This window comes from Cyprinus carpio, chromosome B24 (genome assembly GCF_018340385.1).
Source record: "Cyprinus carpio isolate SPL01 chromosome B24, ASM1834038v1, whole genome shotgun sequence".
Classification (NCBI taxonomy): domain Eukaryota; kingdom Metazoa; phylum Chordata; class Actinopteri; order Cypriniformes; family Cyprinidae; genus Cyprinus; species Cyprinus carpio.
Window position 1 is genome coordinate 16,246,409 of NC_056620.1, and position 27,816 is coordinate 16,274,224.

At 36.5% G+C, this 27,816-nt stretch overlaps 2 protein-coding genes across 3 annotated transcripts in view; both read right to left on the bottom strand.

Moving 5' to 3' along the window:
• Positions 1-1,722: 1,722 nt before the first annotated feature.
• On the bottom strand, positions 1,723-5,010 carry LOC109079601 (eukaryotic translation initiation factor 5A-1-like). Of its 2 annotated transcripts, none has more exons than XM_042752534.1 (5): positions 4,992-5,010; positions 3,759-3,949; positions 3,571-3,675; positions 2,801-2,932; positions 1,723-2,696 (listed from the first exon to the last, which is right to left on the bottom strand). In XM_042752534.1, exons 2-5 carry the CDS (start codon positions 3,924-3,926, stop codon positions 2,634-2,636), a joined length of 468 nt encoding a protein of 155 aa, XP_042608468.1. In that variant the 5' UTR covers positions 3,927-3,949; positions 4,992-5,010; the 3' UTR covers positions 1,723-2,633. The 2 variants fall into 2 exon arrangements, with proteins under 2 accessions (XP_042608468.1, XP_042608467.1); XM_042752533.1 differs by lacking the exon at positions 4,992-5,010 and adding an exon at positions 4,741-4,954.
• An 880-nt stretch (positions 5,011-5,890) lies between these two features.
• Positions 5,891-27,816, bottom strand: part of LOC109079599 (TRAF2 and NCK-interacting protein kinase-like) — a 63,569-nt gene continuing 41,643 nt past the window's right edge. The window contains exons 16-35 of the mRNA XM_042752535.1: positions 27,443-27,808; positions 25,892-26,056; positions 25,567-25,812; positions 24,417-24,526; positions 23,915-24,033; positions 23,741-23,838; positions 23,164-23,187; positions 21,522-21,530; positions 20,846-21,027; positions 20,024-20,129; positions 19,544-19,690; positions 18,175-18,277; positions 17,864-18,046; positions 17,481-17,624; positions 17,223-17,357; positions 15,422-15,522; positions 15,025-15,174; positions 13,567-13,726; positions 11,607-11,746; positions 5,891-10,292 (exon numbers count right to left, since the gene is read on the bottom strand). Coding sequence (XP_042608469.1) covers positions 10,209-10,292; positions 11,607-11,746; positions 13,567-13,726; positions 15,025-15,174; positions 15,422-15,522; positions 17,223-17,357; positions 17,481-17,624; positions 17,864-18,046; positions 18,175-18,277; positions 19,544-19,690; positions 20,024-20,129; positions 20,846-21,027; positions 21,522-21,530; positions 23,164-23,187; positions 23,741-23,838; positions 23,915-24,033; positions 24,417-24,526; positions 25,567-25,812; positions 25,892-26,056; positions 27,443-27,808 — 2,772 coding nt within the window. The 3' untranslated portion in view covers positions 5,891-10,208. The remainder of the gene's footprint in view (positions 10,293-11,606; positions 11,747-13,566; positions 13,727-15,024; positions 15,175-15,421; positions 15,523-17,222; positions 17,358-17,480; positions 17,625-17,863; positions 18,047-18,174; positions 18,278-19,543; positions 19,691-20,023; positions 20,130-20,845; positions 21,028-21,521; positions 21,531-23,163; positions 23,188-23,740; positions 23,839-23,914; positions 24,034-24,416; positions 24,527-25,566; positions 25,813-25,891; positions 26,057-27,442; positions 27,809-27,816) is intronic.

Here is a 27,816-nt window from a genome sequence, read left to right on the forward strand (position 1 = left end):
ATGGTCATTATAGCAAAGTTCAAACGACAAAAATAAAAACGCGATTTTGCAGGAATTGTAATCAGGCGCTAAAAAGAATACCCATTAAATGTTCGTTAAGCCAATGGGATCACTCGGGTCTCCTAAGCGGACCCGATTTCTCGGGAATAAACCATTTCAAATTAAGCCGGTTAGGGAGGATTCGTGAGGACTTTTTAGTTCGGCGGCGTTCGATTTGTGAATGAATCGTTCGTTTGAATAAATCAGTGGAAGTTAACATAACCGATTCGAACAATGCGTACCATAGATTTTACTGACGTTGAGAAAAGTAAGCTGAATAGCAGAACGTTACAATGAAAACGTACTTTTCTGGGGAAAATACGTAATTATGTCTGACGTCAAAGAATCAGTTTTTTGAAACGAACTGATCGAAAGATCCGATTCGCGGATATTGTTCATTTTGAATGTATATATATATATATATATATAAATTATATATATATATATATATATATATATTATATATATATAAAGTTTTTTTATTGTATAATATTTTAATATATAATTGTATCATATATCATTTCTGTTTCACCAGGTAAATGCGAGCATTTAAAGTTATGTATGGCTTTTGAAAATGATTTTATTTCAGGTTATATTTCGTGCATACTGTAGTATTGAAAACATAGATCTACTGCATGGCTCTGTAGTTACTATTGTATATAGATGTAGCTGGCTTAACATGCAATTAACAAGGACAAAAACATAAACCACAAACGGGCTATTTAAACATTCACATGTACACACACTGAATAGAGAAGGGAGAGACCAGGCTCTGCTTACCTACTGAGGAAACGTGACTCATCCATTCATCATTGTGCAGACACAAGGCAAAATTGGGTGAGCCCTCAGGAAGCACATGGGCACAACCTGACTTATGTTATTGGGCAGATTTCTGCTCTTGAACAAATTTAATAGATACATATTCCTGTTTGGATACAATCTTCATTTTAATGTTGCTCAGCTACAAAACAGCAAAACTGGAAACTAATCCATCTGATGCATTCACATTAAGAGGTTACTCAACATATAATTCACTTTGACTTCGAGAAAGTACTCAGAAGGAGCCAGTAGGTAGATGAAGTTTGAGTTTGAATAGACTGCAGTGCCACATGTCTGTAATACTAAACTGCAATACTTTCATTCAGTCAGTGTTGTCTGGGCACCAGGCCTCAAACGGGAAATGAGCATTTGGCTCCTCCCATGCAGAGGATTTGGCAGCCCAACCCAAAGCTCTCTCTTTCTTTCCCATTTACTGTCCTCACTTTCTAAAGTGACACGTCCCATGTCATTTTGCCTATTTAAATTCTTTAATCTTTCACTTAACATTTAAAACCATACAACAGATGTTAGAAACATTTTTATACATGTATAATATAAAATGTATATACCTTTTTCGTTTGAGAAAAATCATACAATCAAAATAGACAGTTTCTACTTATAGAATAACATGAGCACCTTATTTAATGGATTTTTCCTGAATGACCACAGACAAGTTGGACTAGGTAATTTTTCCCTTAATTTACACATGTAGGATATTCATTCACCACAGACTGTAATATATTTTCAAGTGTTAAATTTTACCAGAAGAATATCTGCTGTAACTATGAAGGAACACCTTTAACCAGCCTACTGGACCTTGTTTTAATACTGATCAAGTGTGCCATAAAAACAAAAAAGAAAAGGTAATCTATTAAGTTTTTATTTTTTGCTCTCTCCAGTCATGTGACAAAGGCCTCGAGTGAACATAGGAAGATTAGAACTCACAAAGATTTACTCCTGAAGCTCATTCTGGGGCAGCACTGATAAGAGCCTACCTGGAGACAAATACAGGCTTCAACACTTTATTTAAGGTCATCAGTGACAGCCAAAATCAAGCTGGCTGCTATTGCGTTACAGAGGTATTCGCACATGGCCATCACATCCTTTCCACTTCTGAACAATAAGAGACTGGCATTTAAGGGGACATTTCGCTGGAGTTTATTTCTCGGTTATAGCGGTTTTACTTGAGAAGGTACTTTTAAAAGTACTGCAAGTACAAGGAAGTGCCAACTACCAGTGTGCATCTCACTTTGGGGTGGGAAGTGTGGGGGGGCATTCAATTGAGAGAAATTAACTATAGTGCCAGCATGGCGTAGATCATAAAAGTAAAAGTATGGCACCCAGAGAGGGAGAAGAAGAAAAAAAAAAATAAAAGTTCAGTGTCAGTTGGGGTTTCCTCTCTTCGCAACACCTTGCCTAAATCCTGCACACTTATTACTATTAAGAAATTCAAGAATACAAAAAATGAAAAATGGATCCCATTATTTAACGTTCAGGAATGTAAGTGGTAAAAATTTCAGGAAAAAAGGGGAGGTTGAGGGGGTAAACACACTGACAGTATTAAACCTCTTACCCGAGAGAATGCCGACTGACCCGACAAGTCCAGCACAGTATTGGAAGGAGAAGAAAAAAGGAATACAATCACAACAAAAAAAATTTGAGGTTGCTTGTGAAGGCCATAGCTTTGGTGACAAATAAAACCAAAAAAAAAAACCAAATGCAAGAGATTTGTTAAAGTGTAGCATGTTGCAGCCTGAGCAGCCCAGTCTTTCTTCCTATTTGGTCATGGGTTTGACAGCCACTGCAGATTCTTCACCCATAGCTGAAAGCACAGTAACCTGCCAAACACAGAAAACAATGAGTGGGCTACAATGGCAAAAAAAAACAAAAACAAAAAAACAGCTAAAGGACTAAATGCATTCATTCAAACTGGTGCACTTACCAACATTTCTTCACCAGCTGCAAATTTGCTTTCGATTTCTTTGCCCAGGTCACCTTCTGGCACACGCAGGTCTTCACGCACGTCTCCGTTGTCCATCATAAGAGAAAGGAATCCCTCGCTGATGTCAACCAGCTAGTAGATCAAAAGAAGATTCATTTTAAAGAAAAAGAAATGGAATAAGCATCTAGATAATGTCAGAAGCTAAAGAATCATGAAAAGCTGAAGTATCATCGTTTTATTGCCCTGGTGGATAAGATGCTCAGACAACCAATTAATATGAAATGATTCACAAAAAAAAAAAAAAAAAAAAGGCTGCAATGAACCAATAACAGTTAATAACATACATAGACACATGAGTTACATTAAATCCCATCATATACTATTACATACTTTATATACAGTGAGATTGGGAAATACTAAAATTAAAGCATATGCAGAGCCCACAAAGTCTATAATATTGCTCCAAATGCACAACAATAACTTCATTTCACCTTACCTAAAACTAGCAAATTTAATTTTCCAGCTAATTAAATGACCAAAACATCATTAAATGCATTCAGGAACAATAATGGAAAGCATGGCGATATCTAAATCCTGAATAAACTGACCAAAGTCACCATTTTGGAGGGTTTACCAAAGTTTGCCTTTATTACACACAACAAAAGGTCAGGAGAACTTTAGTGTAAATGAAGTACATGAATTCCCACTTGAAAGCACATTACATGTGAAATTCCCCCAATAAAGCTTGAATTTTACAAAGCGCATCTCACCTGGTAGTCATTTCTTTTGGTGTTAGGCACGTCCATGTTGTGGGTGGAGGGGCAGATATCTTCATACTTCTTATTTGTGAAAATGTCAATTCCAACCAGGTGAACCTGCAAACAAAGATTGGAGTACTTAACACTAATTAACTAGTAGGTTAAAACAGCCATGCGAAAGAATGATATCAAAATATTACCTTTGCATGACCATGCTTGCCAGTCTTAGAAGTGGACATTTCCACAATTTTGCAGGGGCGACCCTTCAGAACCACGAATCCGTTCTTGCGCAGGGCGCTGCACTGCATGGGGTAAGTGGTTGAAGCCCCGGCATCTCCGCTGGTGAAATCAAGATCTGGATCTGCCATGATGGGGATCTAAACAGGGGGCACTAAAACAAAAAAAGGGACGTGTTGGAAATTAGTACGGTTTAATTTTAAAACGGTCTCAAACACATAAGAACATCATAGTTAAGTCACGTGTGAATGAGCAAACTTTCCACTGTACCACTTGGCTATAGTCAGGCTTACAAACTTAATAGCGCAAGATAAAATGTTATTTTAGTTTACTATAAACCATTTACCAAAAAAGTTCAACAGCTCTTAAAAATCGAAAAAAACAAAAACAAATCGATTTTTGTTTGCATTAGCAGCCAAACCTGCCGCATCACGCTGCTCTAATTTCACCACATAACGGGATCCGATTCACATTAACGACTAAACTCAATCAAACTTCAACTAAGAGTTGTTTACGCTATCAAAGGTGTCGTTAAAATACTTAACGAGCCTCAAAAGACACTTTACAGCCGTTATTTTGCACTCAGTTTACACAAAGACCACGCCGAACCAGGCCAGATGGTATGCTAATGTAAGTTATAACGCTTTAATCAGTAACACTCACTTAAACAATAATACGCGGAGGAACTCGTTAATTTCACGTCTGTTTACAGAGAAGCGAACAGTGAACCGCGCGAAACGTGTCTAATTCGCGTGGCGCACGTCAACGTGGTTTCGCCGCCGATCAATGACTCGGCTAAGAGGCTAACGCCCCGTTCTTCCGTTCTGTATAACAAAATAAAATTTGAAACATACAGAATATAACAACGACCGCGACTGGCGAACTTTAATGTAACAAATTGGGGAAAACGGGTCTCGTGCGGTTTAGCCAAAGTTTCTCACGTGCCTCTTTGCAGTTAAGTCAGTGCGCGCGGGGAAAGGCCACGCGCGTGCGGCGCTGTGCTTGCTCGCGGCCTGCGAACTGGAGAGCCGCTCCTTAAATAACCACCGCAACGCGCTTTCTCAAGACGAGCCGGTTACGCTCAACAGCAAGACGCACGCGTTCGAGCCCGGCAGCGTTTTAAAGACAACGCCGAGACTGTTAAGTTCTGTGTAATTTTATCGTCAGAATTCAAACACGCTCCATGCAGCACTTACTTCCAAGAAAAAAAAGGAACGTCAACGCGCAAGCGCGGCCAATTTTAATGCGGCATCCGTACAGTGGGCGGGATTCCTCTTCTTCTGCAGACGAGAGGATGGACTGGGTTTGTAGTTTGTGCTTAGTGCCTCTCAGCGCTTAGGATGCCACTTTTACATCAAATTACATTTTAGCCAGCATGCATGCATGATGCATGCACGCACACACACACACATATATATATATATATACATACATATACACACAGCCGGCCAAAAGGATAGAATAATTAAGCTCATGATTGCAAAATGTTTTCTGAAGGATCATGTGACACTGAAGACTGGAGTAATGGCTGCTGAAAATTCAGCTTTGCCATAACAGAAAAAAAATCACATCTTAAAATATTGGCTATTAAAATAGAACACTTATTAAAACCGTAATAATGTTTCACAGTATTAATGTTTTAATAAATAAATGCATACATCTTTTAAAAACATATTCCAAACTTTTGGCTGATAATAGGCTATATACACATATAGAGAGAGGCATGTTTTTGTAGGCTATTTCAATCAAGTCATAAAAAAGAAACAAAAGGCCTATAATAAATATAACTCCATAAATGAGTCACAACTCCAGTTACCCAAAGGCTTTCTAACAGTGGTCTTGTGTTGGATTCAAACAACTAGTTCAAAAATGTCAATTCAGTGTACATTTTTTGAATTAGGCCTATATCTTAAAGATTACACTTGAAAAAGTCTTGTATAACAAACGTCCAAATTGCATAAGACAAAACACAATAGATGGATTATTATTATGTAAATATACAAACTTTTATATGTAAGTGATTTAATTTATAATTCTTATTATAAAATAGTATTACAGGAACTATTCTAAAAATAAAATATAACATCACACATGGTCTGGTTTGAGGTGTCAATTTATTTTTTAAAAAAGCAAAGAAACTGTCAGTTTTAGGTGACAAGTGAACACAATGGGTGAGTTTTCAAAATCTGAAATTTCCATTTTTTTCCATTTCACATTCTCCTCTTTCAGAAACGCTTGACTCCATCTGAATAAGATCAAAAACTGGAGTTTCAGTCAAAGTAGAAAAGGGTCTAACATGAAGACTGACAAAATCAGTAATGCTTGTTATTGCTATAGCTTTTCTAGACTGATCCACCAACCTGCTCTGCCATCGCATTTGATATGCAGTCTTCTCTCTGCGGTTTTCCTCTTTAAACATAAACACACTGAGTATTAGGTTAACAAGACTAGATCCACAAACAACCCTAGGATATAACATTTTTGCAGTTATCAGGGGTGAATTTATTTAATAAGGAAAGAGCACTGAACAATACTGCAATAAAATTAGAAAACAAACAAAAAAGTAAAATAAAGCACTCATATTAAAGCATCTCTGACATTATAATATAGATTTCATATTTCTCTAAGACAAACTAATCCAGAATACAGCTGAAGAAAACAGTCCCTTTAAAAAAGCAGCAGCAATAATACTGCTGCTTTCTAAATACAGATACCAGCATTAAAGCACTGTACAAAACAATAAATAAAATGGATCAGAATATCAAGAAAACTGGATTGTAAAAAATGTAACGACCATAAAATACTCAGTTTAGAAGATTCAGCTCTTTTTGTGGGTTTTGTGGATGACACAAAGGGGACTTGAGTGACTTTGTTGTTTGTTTGATTTACAATATGTAATAAATTGTAAGCAATAAAATGTAACACCCACTACATAGACTAGGCACAGATTAGATGAGATCACTTCTCTTAAAAGTCCAGGCTACATTTGGAACAAAACTCTAGTTTAATAGCCTTAAAAATCTATTTATAAAATACTACAGCCTGCATATTTTGAGAACAAAACATGATATGCCAGGTTTCAGGTTCAAATGTCTATAACCGAAGGCTTGTAATATTGAAACCTCACCATTTTGTCATTTTAGTGTCAAATGCCTGTATTACTTCTTTAACTGGTGTATTCACAGGCTTTAAAAAAACAAAAATGGTATGTTTAAATCACACACACCCAATCACACACACAGGAACAACCATAAAAATAACAGCCAATATCCAGAATGCTCGGTTGTGCTATAAATCTCAAATTTTAATACACACACACAAAAAAAAAAAGAGAAATACAGAAATAAAACAACAAAACTCGCTCGGCCTGAATATAAAGGATGTACTTACAGTAATGTCCGTATTAAGAAAGAAAATGAGGTCAAGTACAAATCAAAAGACCACTGAAGGTGGTGCATGAGAGATGAAGATATCAACCAACCTCACAGCCGTGTTGAGGAAATGAATGGGAAAACCCCAGAAGTATTTCACACCTGCACTCAGTTCACAGTTTGATGGACAAAAACACGAAGTCTTAAAAGTTCCTAGTTGTGTCAAGTGAATTTCACACTCTATTGCCCTTACAGAACTGTAATGAAAATATATAAAAGTATATAAAGGACTGTTATTTTCATGATTCCACCTATTTGATTAAAACGCCACGTCATTTGGAAGGACTTCAAGTCTATTAATTGGCGATTCTGCAGTTAGAGGCATTTTTGTGTTTTTGTAATCCTAAAAATGCAAACAGTTTCATATATCTTAAGTGGATTTTGAAATAATGTCAGTTGTGTGCTTGGGGGGAAAAAAAAAGAAAAAAAAATCTAAATTAATAGATAATATAGAAATACAATTCTTGGCATGGCGGTGATGACAGTAGTATTTGATGAAATAAAAAAAAGCTATAAAAATGTAAAAATAAATGACAAATAAACTGAACGTCTTTAAGTGAAAATAAAAATAGAGAGACCAAAAAAAAAAAATTGGAAATGTTTTCCCTTAAAATCATCCGTGGGTTTCGAAAAGTTGCCCTAATTGAAGAATCACCCTAATATGAAGTGTAGGCTTGATTTCGCTGTTACACAAGACATTGCACCAATATATATATATTTTTTTTTTTATATTTCTGAATATTTCTGTCTGGCGCTCTACACTCAAATCACCTCTGAATATACATGGAATGACAACATAGCCTTATTTTACATTTGTTAATTACAACATCCTCTTCGCCAATTGAAAATTCCTATTATATTTGAATAACGTTGGAAATCCACTGATCTACTGGTTGCATTTCAAAAAGACACAACCTCCCCCTCCCAGAGATTAAATATTTGCCTCTTCAAACTACGATCTGGAATATTGCCTTACATTGTGTCACTTACGAAGGTTTGATCTACGGCATCAACAGTCATTACCCATATAGAAAACTGAACCGATCCAACAGTTGAACAGAAACGAGGTAGCCTAAAAGGAAGCTCTACTCACAAAACACTACCCTTCGTTCACTGCTTCATGTGATTCACACAGAGAAGGTGGTGGATCTTACAGAACCACAAACAGCATCGCACATTTCTGTCACATCCTCACAGTTCCTAAGCATTCGATTCGGAGGCAGGACTCTTTTCCAAAACGGAAGTGGATATTTACAGAGGGTGGTAGTGAATATCCCTCTTGAAAGAGTTGGAGATCCATCATGAGGAGAGGTGAGCAATCGACTCACCATGCTAGATTCCCTTGGCCTTTATTGCACTTTGCTGAAAGTCATGAGAAAACAAACTTAAAAATACAAAACTGCAGCACATTCTTATTCTAATGACACGTGTTACTCCTGATACGAAAACAACTGAGATTGCTGGTATGTTAATGGTTATTTTTGTATCATTGGTGGAAAGCATTACATCTCATCATTCATTCACATACGCACACTCTTACAAAGAAACTGTGATGCTCTAAACAGAATCTTAATGTACTTTTTTATGTTTCAATAGAAAGCTCTGTAGTATTTACCAGTCAGTTGAAGTATTCAGACTCTTTCTTAGCACTGTGGTGATAAAGCGTTCAAGAATCATCTCTGCAGACCAGTTTCACCCTTAAATAAAAATGACGGTCTAATCCAGTCCATATGGATATTAATGTACTCATAGGGCCAGTAAAATGACTCGCCTTATTGTCTTTCGAATATTTAGGCTGTTATTTGTGACTAGAACTTTTTTGAGTCTGTTCCTCACAGAAAACATCATATGGCTTTCAGAAACTAGAAATACAGTGCACATTGACTACTTTTATGATAGTTTTTTTTTTTTTAATTACTTTCATTGTATGGAAGAAAGCAGCTTGAAGAGTCTGATAAACTTCTCTTTTTATGTGTAACTGAGGAACAAAAGTCTTACAGTTTTGAAACGGCATGAGAACAGAATTGTAATTCTAGAGTGAACTATCCCTTTAAATCGCCCATAACACAAGTTGTAAAGAAAATGGAAATGAATGGAAAAAGGTCTGATCAACAGCACCATCTCCCTGAGCACAAGGAAAACATTGCCAAACCACAGGCTCCAAATGTGAATACTATAGAGCTTTGGGATAAAACTAGGAATGCACAGTATGAATATTCAGAATCATTATATAGTTCCGTTATACGTTCATATCAGCAGGCATCAATTTCCATCCAAAAAAGTAGAATTTTCCTTTCCTTACAGAAATATGCATAAACATCAATTTCTTATGAACTTATGGAAAAATAAAACCGAGCAGCTTCGCAAATTCATATTTAAGGCATTCTGTGGACAGCCCGAAGTGTGTCTGCTCCAACATAATGTGGCAAAGTATCATACAAGTCTTAAATATCAGACATTAGAGTGATATCCACATGACACAAACATCTGTGTGCATTCCAAGCTGAAACATAAAAAAGAAAAAGGGTTGATCACACTAACCAGCCTCAATGGATTCATCCCGCAAGGGAGGTTTACTGACGTTCAGCGCAACCGTGATAAATTATCGAAAAGTGTCTTAACAGTACAAATATTCACTCTACTCTGTGGGTCTTATTCCCCATATTTCCAGTCTTCACCTCCAGAATCTAGATAGAGATCTGTACAGACAAAAACACCAGAACCCCACGCATGTTAATAAAAGAGCCATCAAAATAATGCAGACCAGTTGTTCTTCTACCCCGGCGCCCCTTGTTGTTGGCGGGGGCGTGTGAATTTGGGGTTTGTCTTTGACTCTTCTGAGAAGGTCCCAGCAAGGTTTGGTCTTTTTGCCATCTGCCAGATTATCCAGCGCAACTGGATTTTCCCGTCTTTCCTTTTTTCACACTTTTCAATAAAGTAGAAAAGGTCCACAGATACAATGCAGGGAAGGGCGGGGATGAATTACCAATTCATCATGGAGTTTCTGTTCAAGGTCATGAAGAAAACTTGGCTGCTGCCTCCTGATCTGACTGAGGCAAAGAACACCTGCGACAAAGAAAAGAGTCCACATGGAGGAATGGATGTTATTATATTGCCTATTATTCATATTCAAAGGACCAAACTCTTACAATCTACTGCCTTGGCTGTCTACATTCAATTTCCAGTCAGGCTTATTTTCAGGTATTTTATTTCAGCTAGTTGCCAAGGCAATATTTCTCACTTTCGTTTCATTCATAACTTGATTTACTACAACTAAAAACATACATTAGAGTGTCTTTAAAAAAAAAAAAAAAAAAAACGAATAAAATGACAAACTAAATACATTTTTTTTTAATTTAAATTAAAATCAAACAGAAAATATAGAAACACTAATTTAAATTATTGATAAAATAATAGTATAATAATAGTAATATTATAATAGTATATCAATGATATTAAAACAAACATATTAAACACTGTTCAATTTAAGTTATCCACTACATGGGTCAATGACACATCCTTATTAAATAAAGTAAAAAAAAAAAAAAAAAAAACTTTGAAAATAGAATATAAAACAAACAAACAAGTTCACAGTTGGTTTAAAAAAAAATAATAATGACAGTTACATTTTGTGGTAGTATAAAAATCAAGTAAAGTGTAATAACATACTTTACTATTTAAATCTGAATATATTGATCATAAAAGTTAATTATGTGTTTATATTACATGAATGTACATACCTCGTTCATTATTTTCAAAAAAAGTATTAAGTATTGAATGTAAAAAAGGGTTTCTATAGAAATGTTATAGAAATATTATATTTTATATAATTTTTTTTATAGAAACATTTTATAGAAATACTGTTTGCTTTATAAATACCACTTTTTAAAAAATATACATGTTCAACTAAATAATAGATTATGTCATGAATTTCATTTTTTATGAGCTATTTTTCTTCATTATCATATCAGGACAGGTATCTCAATCTAGCATTAAAAAAAAACGAAGAAAAAAATATATATATACATTATAAATAAATGCTAAATAAATTAATAAACTCCAACAAACAAAAATAAACATGTCATTCACCCATGAAGACTCAATTTAAAGGTGTAGTATTTAAATTTGCAATATTGTGAACTTTACCAAAAAAAGAGAAAAAATAATGAAAATTAATAAAATAATAAATAGCTAAATTACATTAAAAAAAATTTAACAAACAAACCTAGTGTGTCGTGTCATTGATCCACAGAAAGACTAACATAATTTAAAAGTAAAGTGTTTAATTTTTAAATATAGTTAATTGTAGCCAATAACAGAAAGAGTAAAAAGTAACAGTAAGATCATGCATGGGCAAGTTGCATCATGGTGGTAACGCACTTTATCGTTTCTCTCCGAAAGGAACTTCAGTCGCTGTGCTCGCTTGTGCATGAAAACTCCGTCGAGGTGTCCCGTTTCCACGGAGCGGATCTCAATGGCTTTCTCTCCCCAGCCCATGATCTGGTTGGAGTGGATGTAGGCTGCAGAAGGAGAGGGGGAAGGTAGCGAATATATACAAAAGACAAAAGAAACATGTGACAGGAGAGCGCTGACACCAAATGCAGTACATCATCAGAAAACCCCGTTCCTCAACGACTTCTGACTTCCAACAGCAACTCCAAATAGCCCAGATTCAATGAAAACAAGCCTGCCAAAGCCACCCCACATCAGGAGGTCATTATTGCAGCAGTTTCTGAGCATCACAAATTAAATACCAGTGGTTATGGATATTATTAATCTTTCATTTTCTAATGATCCTTTTGCATTCAAGAGTACAAGGAACTATAGCGTCCAACTCTAGAGCTATTTGGATACTAACATGTTACACTAACTTTCTCCGAGGACTTCCTGTGGCTGATTTAGAGCCCTTCATAGAGATAATAATGATGATCTGGTTGTTTTGACTTCCTTTGCTGCTGATATCTTGTGTAGAAAATGCATGAGTTATGAATTTGACTTTGTTATGAGTGCAGAATCACCGAAGAGTTGAACATAATTTGGCTGAAACATTCATTTGTTCAGAACTGAGGGGGTGGGCGGCTGCTGGTCTACATCTGAACCCTCAGTATCAGCCAACAAACAACAAAAGACATCTAAATTACAACATTAACATTCTGCACGGATGAGAGATGAAAACACATATACAAACAAACATTAAAGCTGGAAATTGATTTTAGAGACACATGGCACAATATCTGATGCATGATTGTAGTAAAGCAAGAGCTGAAAGACACCAATATTTACATCTAAAAAGACAACAATAATTACACTGAAACTGATGATGGTCTCTTTGTCCTGGTTAAATGTAAAAAACAATATGTTGGATAGAAAATTGTAATTTTGGGTAAATCTAAGGAAAACAGGTCACAATTCACCCCAAAATCAAGAGAAATCAAAATCAAAAAATTATATTTTTGCATAAAGAAAAATCAAGTATATTTTAGGACAGAGATTTTTTGCCTCGTGAAATTATTTTTTGACAATGATTAAACATCTGGCCATTAGCATAAGGATTGCATATTTTAGGCCCAATATTTTTTGCATTGCGAGTCTTTTTAAAATGACAATTAAACAATTTTATTTGCATATGATAATAGCAAAATATCATAATGTCCTAAAACAGGCTCTAATAATTTTCTAAAAGTAGAGTCAATTTAAATATATTGACTAGAAAATATTGTGCAAATCCCGAAAAAAACAGATCACATTTCACTCTAAAAATAAAAGGAAGAAATAAGAAATTATTTTTGCATGAAAAGCCAATTTTTTTTTTTAAATTAACATATATTTTTCCATTTTCATATGCAAATGATAATAGCAAACCATGGTCCTAAAATGGGCTTAATGTTTTTTTTATTCTGATTTTAAAGTAAAATATCACCCAGACATTTTTTTTTATGAGATTCATCCAAGGATGATATGAAACAAAATAGGATCCACGGTCAAATCTTGGGCTTTTGTTCAGAAAGGAAATCAGATTAAAGGTTATTAATAACAAAGCCTCATATTGGGTTAACAGGGTAGACAAAACAGTACACAAGCAGATGTGCTACACATACAGACAAACATCTCACTCTGTGTCAGGGATTAGTCTAGGTGGGGCGGCTCAATCGTTTAGTTAAGTGAGGGACAGGAAAGACAGAAGAGCAATGAGTGGACAAAGACATGCGTGTTTGTATGAGACGACCGATTCAGATTCTGAGGGGTGTCGGGGACAGTCGGGTGCTCTTGCACAGACTGCCATCAGGGCTCTAGAAGGAGAACAGGAGCGTTTTGTGTGAAATAAACAACCAAAACCTACCAACAGAGGTGGGCATCTCTCCCCATTGGAGCACCACGTCTTTAGTGATTCTGCCGTATGTGTTCACATAGACTCCCTCATCTTCATAACACAGAAGCATCTCCATGCCGTCGGTCTTGGGAAGCACCACAATGGCGTGAGGGGTAACACTGCCCTGAATCTGGGAAGGGAGGGGTGGGCGCAGATGAGCCTTGGGGTGACAAAAACGAGCCGTAGTGCAAAACATTCCCTACTAGGTGACGCTCTCCCCCCCTCCCCCGGGCGGCCCTGTCAGTCATGTTTCGTGCTGAGGGTGGCCAGAGCTTCTCCCTTTGAGAAACTGCTGCAACAATCGAGACTCCTGCCCTCTGCTCGACTGTACCCAAAAGCGCCCTGCTAACGGCCTACCATGGGGCGTCGGAACGGTTTGGCTGCTTTGGTTCGTGTACGTGTTTGGTTTGTCAAAGGTCGGAGATCGGGGACATGTTTTCTTCTTACAATAGAGATACTTTTCTATCACACTTGATAATGTTAGAACAAAAAAAGCAGTTACGTGCAGCGTAATTAAATCTGTTTTTAGTCAACTTCATAACCATTCATCTGCACACAGAACATTCATACGTGTTGCTCTAAACTGTGTAACCAGGGTCCAAAATTAACATTTTGAATGGTTTTTATTACTTATATATATATATATATATATATATATATATATATATATATATATATATATATATATATATATATATATATATATATATATATATATATATTCATTATTATTAATTAAATGTATTTATTTATTCTTATTTATATTTAAAATAAATATTGTATAAAGAAAGCAGCTAAATCTTGTGACAAACATTACAAGTCGTTGTGGCAGCATCATGTTTGAACTTCCCATACTATAGTTTAAAAGTTTAGAATAATTACGATTTTTTAATCTTTTTTTTTTTCTTTTTTTTCTTCTTAAATTTAGAAAACAGTAATATTTTGCTAGAAATTAAGCTTTGCATCCACATCAATAAAATACATTTTAAATATATTTAAATAGAAAGCAAAATGTATTAATATTACTATGAAATAACAATATTAGTAATAATAAAAAAATATTAGTAATAATATTTCACAATATTACTGATTTTCCTTCTTTTTTAAAATCAAATCATGCAGCCTTGCTGAGCATAAGAGACATTTCAAAAACTTAACTAATTCTTAACTATTCTAAACTTTTGACCAGTAATGTATATTTTAGACATATTTTTTACCTTATATAGGTTTTTCTGGATAAATGCACAAAACGATACCTTTTAAGTACTTTACTTAGCTAATGTCTGTAATTAAAAGGCACATATGTGATGCAGACATCAACACTACAGTGCATCCCAGTGTCCCCAGAGAGGAGTCGTCCTATTTAAAGTCCCTTAGGATCAGGGTAAGGAGGGGAAAGCTGCCTCCGCTCTGCCTGTCATCACTTACGTGGGACGGAATGTAGATATCGTACGGATTCCCAGAGTCGACATCTATCACGTGAAAACCAACGCTGGAGCCATAGATAACCTTTAACCGCTGACCCTCCTCCACCGTCAGGTCCACAAGCAGAGGCTTGTGCTGAAGATCTGTGAAAGACTTTGGAAAGACAGAGGAGACACTGAAAGCACAATGTACAAAATAAACAAACTAAATACAGGTGTTCCATGACACACCTCACAAACAAGTACTAAAATAACTACTCAATTTGCACATTTTGTGCCCTGCCAAATAAATTCTAAGATCTGTTTTTCTTCTAAAGCAATGCAGTTCATTTAAAATTAACACACAAACGCTCTTTCTTAAGGAGGTAAAGGGGGTCTCACGGACCAAACATTTGTCTTACCTTGAAAGCCATGAATTTGTGGTAGGGTTTGGGAGCCCAGGCATAAATCTCCACTGAATTCTTCAATGCAATCACCAAGAACTTAATCCTCTCATATTTGACTGTTAAATAACAAATACATGTGAAAATATTATTAGTATTTAATAAACCACATTCTCTGTTTCTCTGTATCTCTCTATAAATTAGGGGTGGGGCATATGACCAAAATCTTATATCACATTATAGTTATTTTTACTTTAACTAAGGTCTTTATATCATCAAAATTTTTTGATACCATAGAAATTTCATAATTCTTGTCACCAATGTCAATATAACAAAAACTAATACTAGCCTAAATAAAACAAAAAAACAAAACAAAAAAAAACCTCAAGCTCACTAAAGACAAGTAAACAGTGAGTGATTAAATAAGAATAATAAACTAATTACAAGCAATAGGACAAAAAAACTACAGTAGAACAAATAAATAAAAATTCAACATACATTGTATAAAGTAATCAAATGTTAAAAACACTGCATTTTCTGTATTCTGTAAATAAACATAGATTTCTTTTTATTAAAGTTACAAAAGTGCTTTAGTCAAGAGCAGTGAGAGATTTTCTTTCTTTGTTGTTTGATTAACATGAATGACAGAAGCAGGAATATTAGACTGCTGTCACTTTAAGAGCTGCCCGGATCCAATATACTGTTACACAAGTGTTTTCTTTCTCAGCTGTTTGCTTTCACTTTCAGACCTACAGTGTTTATGAGAATACTTGCAAAGACAAGCATTTTGATACATAAAATTGAGTATTTAAAGGTGCAGTAGGAGATCTTGGAAAATGCTAACTTTAGACTGATAGCACTGAAAGCGTACGTCCCACCCTCCTTGCGATCGCCGTCCAAAGCCACGCCCCCTGAACGCATGAATGCACACACAGACCCGACGACTAGAGACAAATTACTACAATACATCATGTGTCATTCACCGTTGACAAAACTTTATAGTACAGTTAGTAACAGTACTACAATACCAGGAACAAAGGTCAGGTTGTTGATGTTTTTCTGCCGCTCCCGATGTCTGCACAGCGTACGTGAGCGTGCTGATGACGTATCCTGTCTGCGCAAATACACATGTTGACAGGCAGGTAGGAAAACCTCTCATAATGCTCGAACCGAATATTTTGATTGGACGAACATTTCTTGGTCCTACGCCTTCCACAGAATATATATAAATACATGTAGACCACTTAACATAATGATTACTATGGGGATGTGAAGAGACTTTCAACCAGCATATCAAAAAATGTTTCGGAAGACAATCTCCTATTGCACCTTTAATTGCTCAAATTCTATAAATTGGCAAAAATAACTTCAATATTCCCGCAGTCTATGCGCACTGTCTTCACGTGCGCGAGCCTTCACAGCTGATTTAGTTTCAACAGCTTAAAATCACTTGTTTTTAAACCCTGTGAGTGCATAACCGTGATAGAGGCGGTAATCCAAAATCTCTACTGGTTGAAAAATTTCTACCAGACTGTAATCATGTCTACTGGTATATTGCCCACCCCTACTCTTTTTTTTTTTTTTTTTAAGAAAAAAAAAAAAAAAAAAAAAAAAAAAAAAAAAACAGATACATATGCACACATTTTATAAATATGGTTATATATTATATTTATTTGATATTTAACTATGTTTACAATTTTTTTTTTACTTTATTAGTAAGTAAATGAAAACCCATTAGTCACTATATATTTGGATTTTTTTTTCTGTAGTTATTCAGGTATTTAAACAATTATTTGGGCAAATAGACCAAAGGACATACCGACTTTATAATGGACACATCCCTCTAGGTCACCAACAGTAATCCACCCTTGTTTTTTTTCTACCTCAGGGTCATTGTGGAGTATCCTGTTTCTAAGCCATGACAGATAGTAGACCCTCAGTTTGTTCTTTTTGCCTACAAAAAAAAAAGAGGAACTATGAACCACTTATTACAAACAGATAATACACAGATTTAACAAAACCAACAACATAAAACAGATCTTTGTACAGACAACTAGAGAGCTGATGATGAACTCACCTGATATGGTGACCAGGACATTGAGACCCTCCAGAACTTCCATCTGCTGAAAGCGCCTGCGGTTGATCAGATTGTAGACTTTGCCCTGACCACTGCGATCTAGTAACATGAGCCCATTTTCTGTTCCTACCAACAGATTCACTCCTACAGCAAACGTAATGTAAAAACGATTTGTAGTTTATAATATGGATCTGAAGTGATATGAAGGCATTTATGCTACTTTCATTTGAAGAAGTTTATTTTTTATTTATATAGGGCCTTTCCATAGCTCAAGGTCACTTTACATATAACAAGTAGGTTTGTACATCCACACAAGCAATATAGACACAAAGAAAATATTCTAACAGTCATTGAGTACAAAGTCAGAAAACATTTAGACTCACCCCATAGTGCTGCACACAGGATCTCAGAGTTAAAGCGCTTCTTATATTTGCGGATTTCCGGTGTGTCACTGTGTGGCCTGATATTGGTGGGATTGACATTAACAACTGATATTTTCCGAGCCTCATTTAGTCGAGCTTGTTCCTGTTCCTGCTCCTGCCGTAGGTGTTCATCCATAAAATGAGCTGTGTGACAAAACAAAAAATCTAAATTATTATTAGTCAGTGCCTCATCTGAGCATTTCTACTGAGGAGAAAGGCACCAGCATGTGCACTTTTTCAACAGAAAAGGGGATAATAGGTAAATTAGTCACCTGAGGCAGGGTTGTCCTCATCGTCCTCTGTGGGGGAGGTCTGATACACTCGTGGGTCCACAAAAGGAGTGAAGGAGGCTTTGGACCCGCTCCCCATCCCAAACTGTCATAGTGGAGAATCAGGAGTGAGAAACAAGCATCCACAAAACATGCAAATGGTGTCTTCTAATGACTGATTGTAGGCAGCAAATGCAAGCATTTCTAGTATGAACTAACTGCAACATGCAGACTTTTGTCCGCAGTTAGAACAGTCCATTTATTGTAACATGTTAGCAGGAAAAGCAAGCACTGCAAAGGTTTTTTGCAATCAGTATTTTGTCTTGTTTTCCAGTATATATGATGTGTATGTGTATATATATATATAATATATATATATATATATATATATATATAACACACATACATACACACACATACATTATATATATACACACACACACACACACACACACACACAAAATATATATATATATATATGTGCATGAAAATGTTTTCTTATTAATTTATTTGAAAATGCATATGTACTGTTCAAAAGTTTGGGGTCTGTAAAAAATTTTTTTTTTTGAAAGAACACATTTAATTGATTAAAAGTTACTGTAAATACGCTTACAACTTTCTATTCAAAGAATCCTGAAAAAAGCTTAACTTTTTCCACATAAATAAGAAATACAACATGTTCAACATTAATAATAATGAGAAATGCATCAGCATATTAGAATGATTTCCGAATGATCATGTGACACTGAAGACTGGAGTAATGATGCTGAAAATTCAGCTTTGCATCACAAGAATAAATTACAGTTTAAAATATTAACATTTTCACATTATCACTGCTTTTAATGTTTTTTTATCAAATAAATGCAGCCTTGGTTAGCTTGAGTTTAAAAAATAATATTACTGACCCCAAACTTTTAAATGGAAATGTTAGACATATTTTTAATGAATTAATCTTGTAAGAAAGGATGTTTTGATTTGATTTATTTAAAAAAATAAAAATCAGAAAAATACTGATTATTAATTTATCTTTTTTTGCAGTGTGAGCACAAAATCAAGGCACATAAGAGAAGGGAAAATGCGGCAAAGGGGAGAAAGCATCTTATTGACTGGCTGCGGTCCCACGTTCCAATGTTTTAAAAAAATGTAAGCTCTAAATGATAGTAAATGAAATAAGGAGAATAAATAAGAACCAAACAGAAAAGAAGTAAAACCAAGAAAAGCAATGAGAGTTCTGAAGAGATCTGGGCTTCTGTGCATCTACAGCCAGATAAACATGTGCATCTGAATCAAATAGATATGGATTAGATGTGTCAGGTTAGAAATTTGAGGGTTGGAGAACAGGGTGGCTCTATAAGGCTTGTCTATCACCTACTTCAGCCACAGAGTCCAGGTCCAGCCCACTAGAAAGCCGCCCAGGGCCCTCGCCAGGCGAGTGGCTTTGCTGCACTAGATCAGGCAGATTGGAGTTACCGGGGAAACCATTGCTCTCGGCATGACCGAGCTTGCTTTCCCAAAACGTCTGCAGAGAGGAACAGAGAGAGGAGTAGGGCTACACTACTGCAGACCCCTTGCATGGCTAAGCCATCTTGCAGAGATATTTGGGAAACGCACAGAGCGTGCCTCTGTCAGCAAGTGTGAGGTGAGCTTGATCAGAGATTTTGTTGGAGAATTCAGAAGCAAAAGATGTGAAAGAAACACCAAAATATAACCCAATAAAATTAAGGCTTAACCAAGGCAAAAATAAACATGAGTTGGTAAACTTAAAGAGAAATAAAACTGTGACACACTAGAGGAATGAGTGTAGGAGTTCTTGCTATCCGGGAAAGGAACCTGTCTAGGTAGGTGCACCCACCTCTCGCATCATCAGGGCACTGTCTTGTGAATTTTTGCCAAATGAATCATTGGCATGAGAATCCTCCTGGTTGATCAGTGAGTCAGTGCCACCCTGGCCAGAAGGCCTGTTGGGAGAATAGAGCATCAATATCACAAAAAAACTAATACTAGCCTAAATTAAACCAAAACAAAACTCAAGCTCACTGAAGACAAATAAGATGTCAGCAATTAAATAAAAAATGAATTACAAACAATAGGATGAAAAACTAGAGTAGAACAAATAAGAAATGCTACATACATTGTATAAAGTAATCAAATGTATAAAAAACACTGCATATTCTTTACGGTGTAAATTAAATATATATTTCTTCTTGCTAAAGTTACAAAAGTTATTTAGTCGAGAGCAGTGAGAGATTTTCTCTCTTTTGCTGTTTGATTAACATTAATGATAGACAGCAGAAATATTAACATGCTGTCACTTTAAGAGCTGCCCGGATCCAATATACTGTCCAATATATATTATATATATATATTGGACATATATATTGGATAAGTATTAAATGAAAAAATTAAAACTTAAATGAAAATGTTCCCAGAAATGTTGCCTTGCCACCTAATTTAAATGTTTAGGTTGAAATAGTAAACTTACTAAAACAAATAAATAAAAAAACGAATAAAAACATTAAAGCACAAATTTCAATAACTTAATCTAAAATTAAAATAATCTGAAAATACGAAAATAAAAGCCAATTCAAAACATTAATAAATGCTATAATAGTATACAGGTAATACTAAAACAACACTAAGACTAAAAACATGTTTGATGTTTGAAAACACTCACATGATGCGTGGAATATCACTAACGGGAACAGTTCCATCATGAGCCCCGCCTTCTCCATCCTCATCATCACTGCTTTCTGATTCCTCACTGGATGAGGAATAGTCTGTCACTTTCCTGGGAGGCCGGTTGGTTTCCTCATTGGTTCTCAGCTCACGGAGTTCTTTGGCCAGAGCAGTGAGGTCCTTTAGGGAATGAAGTTAGAGGAAGACACAAAGAAGATATGTAAGATTTCATTCATGCCTTGATCTGCTTGATTTGGTCTCCAGTGAACAATGGATCCACTAAAATGTATACAGCATTTCATGTTTTAAGCCTGCATATGCTACAGTGATTTATCTGTTAGTAGGATTCATGATAAAAACCGTTTTGCACATTTAGGTCATGTAAATGGCACCGAAGAGATTACCAGAAACAAACAAATAAGCAAAACATCACAGTTAAGCAAATTAACTAAATCATTCTATAAAGCTTTACAAATCAACTCTGAAAGTGGGATAAAAAAAATCCACCATCATTTCAAAGAATGATGCACAACTCTATAAACCATCACGTGCACAAGTCAGATAAATAATATACCAGAACACTGAATAACTGAAGCAGAACTAGGGTTTGTTCCTGTGCCCTGCATGCAGAAGGTTAGTAGGAATCAGCAGTTCCCGCTCTGGCTCTGTCTTACCAGCTCCTCCTGTCGACAGGCCACCAGGCAGCCAGATAGAGAGAAAACACCATTGAGAAACCAGAAGTCAGCTCTTGCGCATTTATATTTAAACACTGATGCTTAAACTGAGATTAAAATTTCCATTTTTGACTGAACATAGAACCTAGAGCAATAATCTTATCAAATTAGAGACAAATTAAAAAGTTGTGACGCACATTCCTGGGTGTAAATTCAATAAAACGTACAACCAAATTCCTGGGTGTAAGTTGACGAAAATGTCTATCCACAAACTTACGTGGTCACAAAACGTAGGAAATATGGTTTGCGAAAAACTGTACGTTATCCAGAACTTCAATGATTATGTTTCTGATTAGACATGAGCTGAAAAAAAATTCTTTGTAAACCGTTCGCTAAATCTTTCTCACACAAGTTGACGCAATGAAAAGAATGTGACAATATTTGTAAATATGGTTTATGCAAACAACTTTGATCTAAGTTACGAAAGAATAGTTTTACGAATTTAAACAAGCACATTCTGCTCATCTGAGGTAAATGCAACACTAATGCAGCATTAATTTCGATTGTCTTGTTCGCTCACAATAACTTTATTGCGACAGTTTATGCAAAAAATATTCTACGAATGATTTACACAGAATTACGTACTGCTTTACAGCTCAAATTGACTTTGTTCTATCAATTTATGTAATAATGGCTCTGTGAATGAATTTTGAAGAAACTTGATTTGATTTGAAATGAATGTGACAATTCACACAGGAACGGTTTTAACTTCCCCAAATTTGTTTAACTCGTCCGTCTGTATTGACTACAAGAAATGCATTAATGAATGACAATCACAAACAAATTTACACAAAAGTTCCTAGCTAAGAATGTTAACAACTGAATGCTCTGTACTTCTATCCCTTGTTGCCTTGTTTTTATTCACGTCAAATTAAATAGGTCTGCTGATTAAATTGATTAAAGTTAATATTATTAAAGAGTTGCAGAATTAATTACCATTAAAGGGATAGTTCACCCAAAAATGAAAATTATGTCATTAATTACTCACCCTCATGTCACTCCAAAGCCATAAGACCTTCGTTCATCTTCAGAACACAAATTAAGATATTTGTGATGAAATTGATATTTTTGACCCTGCACAGACAGCAACGCAACTTTCATGTTCAAGGCCCAGAAAGGTAGTAAGGACATCATTTGTAAAAGCATGACGGTGAGTAATTAATGAGAGAATTTCCATTTTTGGGTGAACTATCCCTTTAAAAAAAAAATACATAATTTCCGATCTCTTCTTTTACCCCTAAATGTAACATTACTTCTAAACAAAACAAAAAAATCCCTTTTTTGTGGCATAAGACAGATGTTGCCTGGGTAACCGTGAAAACTCTGACACTGTGAACGACTGTGACAAATTGGTGCGATGGAGAAATGTGCAGCTAATGATGGTGACTGACACGGCGTCTGAAGCTGTGAAAGAGAGCGACAGACAGAAAGATTGGAGGGGAGTTAAGGAATGAGAGATGGCGTGAAATATTGATGAGAGAGCGATTGAAGACTTGAGAGGGCGTGTGACAGAAATAGATGAGACAGACAGCCAACGAGTGCTTGAATGTAAGGAGCACGAACATGGGCAGATGTCACTAACCTCATCTACGGCTTTCTTATAACTCTGGAGAAAGAGAATCGACAATAGAGAACCACGTGTGGAGGAACAATTGAACGAATTAGACAGAATGTTAAATGAGAAAATGGTTAGTAACACAAAGCGGCACACAATCTTTCCAACTTCGAGCCAAGTGTGAACAGCTACATATCTAAGCTAGCTAAAGGTTATGGGAAGGTTGAGTAGGTCAGCTCAAATGAGACTTGATTTACTTGTGATATATTAAAGACCCCATAAAATTGATGTGTTGACGTAGGTGGAGAATATTAATGGCTTTTATAAAACACATCTAGCATATAGGTGATTTAAAAGCTAAAAGATATTGACTGAAAGCAACAAAACTCTATTTTTGACTTAATGGGGTATTTAATTGATGGTAAAGACATCATGTTTGGAATGAACATCAACAGCTGTGCAGATCTTAAAAAGAAGCTAGTTTAATAAATTAGGCTTAGATGTTTTCATTTAAGGCTTATCCTGGTCTCAGAAAGCAGCCCTGTGAAAGCGGAAACATTTGCAGCACAGTTAAACTGTGCATTCTGGGAAATGTGTTTCTCACCGCTGGTCGGCTGGGTCTGGTCACCTCTCTGTTCTCCTCCTGGGTTTTGGGCTTGGATTCTTGGGACACTGCTGGGGATCCTTCAGGTTTACTGGAGCCTGTGGAGACAATCGAAGATCAAGACTCCCTAGTGCAGGTGCTCAGACTGAGAGAATATTCCAGAGGGTCTCTCACCTCCCACACGGTTCCTCTCGCTGGAGCTGCCCTGAGAGCTGGGCGTGCTAGAACTGGAAGAACTACCACTGTTGGTTCTCTGGAGAGCCGACTCCATGGAAATCCGCAGGTCTGGGTTACTGTGCCAACGGTAGGACACATTCAAACAAGCCACATTCAAACTGAACTCAACTTTTGACAAAAGTACAGTAAAAGTATAGAGATAAACAGGTGTAAGTCTCAGGAAAAATCATTTATTCAAATATTTTTTCCATTATTTATTTGTCCGGATACTGACAGAAAATGCTGTCTGTGAGTAATAGATGAATAAAAACATGTAATGACAAAGAAAATGAATTAAAAAAATCATTGGTATTGTAAACTCCAATTGTAGTTGTACCTATATGGATAATGTTTTAATTATTTAGAAAATATAGTATTCACAAGGGCAATCTTGCTCTGTAATAAAATGTGTAAAATGAGTTTAAAAGAAAGAAAGAAGTTAATGAAAAGTGGAATATACCTGGCTCGGATCAGATGTGCTCCGGTTCTCGGTCCCAGTCCTCCTGGTCCATTCCCTGGAGAATTTTTTCTCACCAGTGCAGGGGATATGGAAGTGGTCCTTTGGGGCACCTGAAGCATGTTAACAGATGTTAAGATGTTACTTTACTAAGATAAAAAAAACAGGTTTTTTTTAATATAGGCTTTGTTTTTTTATATCATCACATTTAGTAACACATTATACATTTATGAATTTAACTTTTACAATTTTTTTTTGTAAGCACTAAAAGTACTAAAATAAATAAAAAGTACTAAATAGTCTTTAAAATAAATAATGATAATGAAATTAAAGCTGTGCTAAAATTATTTAAATGACATGAATGAATATGATACAAAGTAAAATAAATAAATTTACAGGTTTAAAGGCTTGGTTCACCCAAAAATGAAAATTCTGTCATTAATTACTCACCCTCATGTTGTTCCAAACCTGTAAGACCTTCGTTCATCTTCATAACACAAATTAAGATATTTTAAATCAAATACAATACTTACCCTACACAGAAAACAAAACAACACAACTGCCATACTTTCAAGGCCCAGAAAGGTAGTAAAGACATCATTAAATTAGTCCATGTGACATCAGTGGTTCAACCTTAATGTTATGAAGCTACGAGAATACATTGTTTGTGCAAAGAAAGCAAAAAAAATCCCCACAACTTTATTCAATGATTTCTTCTCTTCCGTGTCAGTCCTTGACGCGCGTTCAGGAGAGCACACGATGGACTATTTTAACGATGTCCTTACTGCATTTCTGGACCTTGAACGTGTCAGTTGTGTTGCTGTCTATGCAGGGTCACAAAGCTCTCAGATTTCATCAAAAATATCTTAATTTGTGTTCCGAAGAGGAACAAAGGTCTTACGGGTTTGGAACAACATGAGAGTGAGTAATTAATGACAATTTTCATTTTTGGGTGAACTATCCCTTTAAATATGCTTGACTATATAGTCAGTTAAATATACAGTAATATTATTTTATATTTAGCAATGTTTTTTCACTGCTTTCTGAGACTCAGTCAGAAAGAGACTTGTGATCCACCTGTTGAGAATTCCACATGAATTACTATTAATGCCACTGGATTACAGGAACAACGCATTTCATCCCAGATTATCACCTTTGGAGGGACGTCATCTTCCTGTCTCAGCCAAGAGCTACGGTCAAACTTCTCTTCTCGGCTGGTAATGCGAGGTGGTGGGGCGGGGTTTTCTGACGTGGGGTCAGAGTTCTGCCGTGGCATCGGTGGTCGGTGAGGTGACAGACCCTCTTGGAAGGCTGAGACGCCCTGAGAGGACTGATCATGCAGCGACTGGGATCCTGTCATGGAAGATCCATGGGATTTCACAGAGACCAGGTGCGCCATCTGAAAGGAGAACTCTGGGGTCAGTGTTCTTCACAACACATCTGTCTCTCTAAAGACAGATCAGGAGGTCAGGAAGTACCTGAGGCTCTACCGGGCGGTGCATGGGAGGCGTCCGGGCCTGCTGTATGCCTCCACTGCTGAAGGACTCTGAGCGGGGAGGCAGGGAGGGATCAGAAATACGATTGGCCACTTTGTTCTGGAGAGCCGGAGAGCTCTGGCGGTTCAGCTTGGAGCGTTCCTCAACCTGACAGACAGAGAGGAAGTTAGTGTCCATGCAACTCTTCACAACCAGTCTGTTTCCTCTTTGCTTGAGAGTCAGAATAGACTGCGAAATGTGTAAAGTGACTGATATGTGTCACTGTAGGATTCACACAAGGGTTGCACAACATACTAATTAACCAAGGTAACTTCTGCTAATTTTACATATTTAAATTTCAATAGTATATATTTAAAATAGAAACCAATTAGTTTAACTTTTAATAAGAACAACTAATATGATGATGAGACCTGTAGGCTTCTCTGTCGATCTTATTCATTTAGCATTCACATAATCACCCAAGATTGAGTTTCTAAATCTTTGCCGAAATCCGCCTGTCCCAAATTAAGGAGACGGCCTCATTACGAGACATTTTAGATATTTTTAGACCTGTTCCCTTAACTTGACAGGAGATAATCTTTTATTCACTTCTGCAGACCCAATCAAAATGACTCAATAAGCGAAGATGAAACATAGAGCCAAACGACAGACAAAGAAATCATCAGGTTAAAGACAGAAAGGAAACATTTAGTCCATTATGTCCAGTATGTTATTGGAGATGTTGGGTAATCTCAAATTCAAACAACAAGCCTCAACTGTCATGCACCATTCACAAGCATTTTCAGACAAGAAAAGAATCACTTATGGCCTTCCTAGAAGTCGAGTGACCAATGGGACAGTAAGACACGTTAGTGAGAAAACCATGTTTATTTCTTCTCTGAGAATGAAGGGAGGTTTGGATCTGAATTGACACACTATCTTCAGATCACAATATGTGCCTACAAGTAACAACACAACCCCTTACCAACTCCCCTTTGTAATTTTATCAATGTCTAAAGCAGTGGTTCTCAAACAGGGGGCCGTGACCCACTAGTGGCTCATTTTAAACCACTAGTTTAAAATGAGCAGCTTTGTCATTATGGTAGACGTATCAGAAATATCTTAGTGGGCCTTCGAGTCAAATAGGTTGAGAACCAACGGTCTAAAGCTCATTTGTGGCCCAACTTATCCAGACCTCTCTCATTTTTGCCTCATAATCCCATGCTCCTCTGACATCAGCTTTCTGTAAGCAGGAGTGATTGGGAAGTTCAAAGAGAAGATTATGGAACATTAGAACAAGACAACAGCAAGAACGGAAGCAGTCAGAAGAAAATCCACCAAACTAACTGGGAGACAGAACCTACAGAAATACCCGCACCCAGAGAACCAAAGGAAAACAGAAACAAGGCATTCCGAAAGAGATCATCCAAATGCCCCGATAGAAGATTTGGAAAAAAGGTATTTTTCCGCATTAATTCTCTGAATATGTACCATGACCAGACCTAGGACACGGTGAAAAAGGAGACTCGAATAATCATGCTAGCGGAGGCAGACCTTTGAGACCTTTGAGTACAAGTCTCTCTCAATATCAGCCCCTTTGCTGGAGTGTCCAGGATTGCGGCCCCGGGACTCTTGCTCAAGATGCTGCTGGACCATCCTGACCAGCTGGGATGGATCTGGCTCGCAAGACACACGGATTCTAGGAACGTTTGGCCCACTGACTATCCTGAGCTGAGGCTCGGCCAGCTCTATCTCTCTCGAGTGGGAGGCTGCTGGGTACGAGGGGGGCCTCGTGGGCTGATTAGAGGAGCTCTTGTCAAGAGGGAGGAGTTGACCGACACGTTTTTCTCCAGGACTGTTAAACGAATGGTGCTTCTTGGGAGGGATTCGAGGGGAGTTACCCTGAGCTCTCTCCATCACCTGTGTTC

Bases quoted from the DNA above. Each gene is read 5' to 3' on its own strand.
- LOC109079601 (XM_042752534.1), bottom strand. From the start codon at position 3,926: ATGGCAGATCCAGATCTTGATTTCACCAGCGGAGATGCCGGGGCTTCA. The intron at 3,676-3,758 runs GTAATATTTTGA...CTTTGTTTGCAG, and splicing joins GCAAGCATGGTCATGCAAAG to GTTCACCTGGTTGGAATTGA. The intron at 2,933-3,570 runs GTGAGATGCGCT...TTGATCTACTAG, and splicing joins CCAAAAGAAATGACTACCAG to CTGGTTGACATCAGCGAGGG.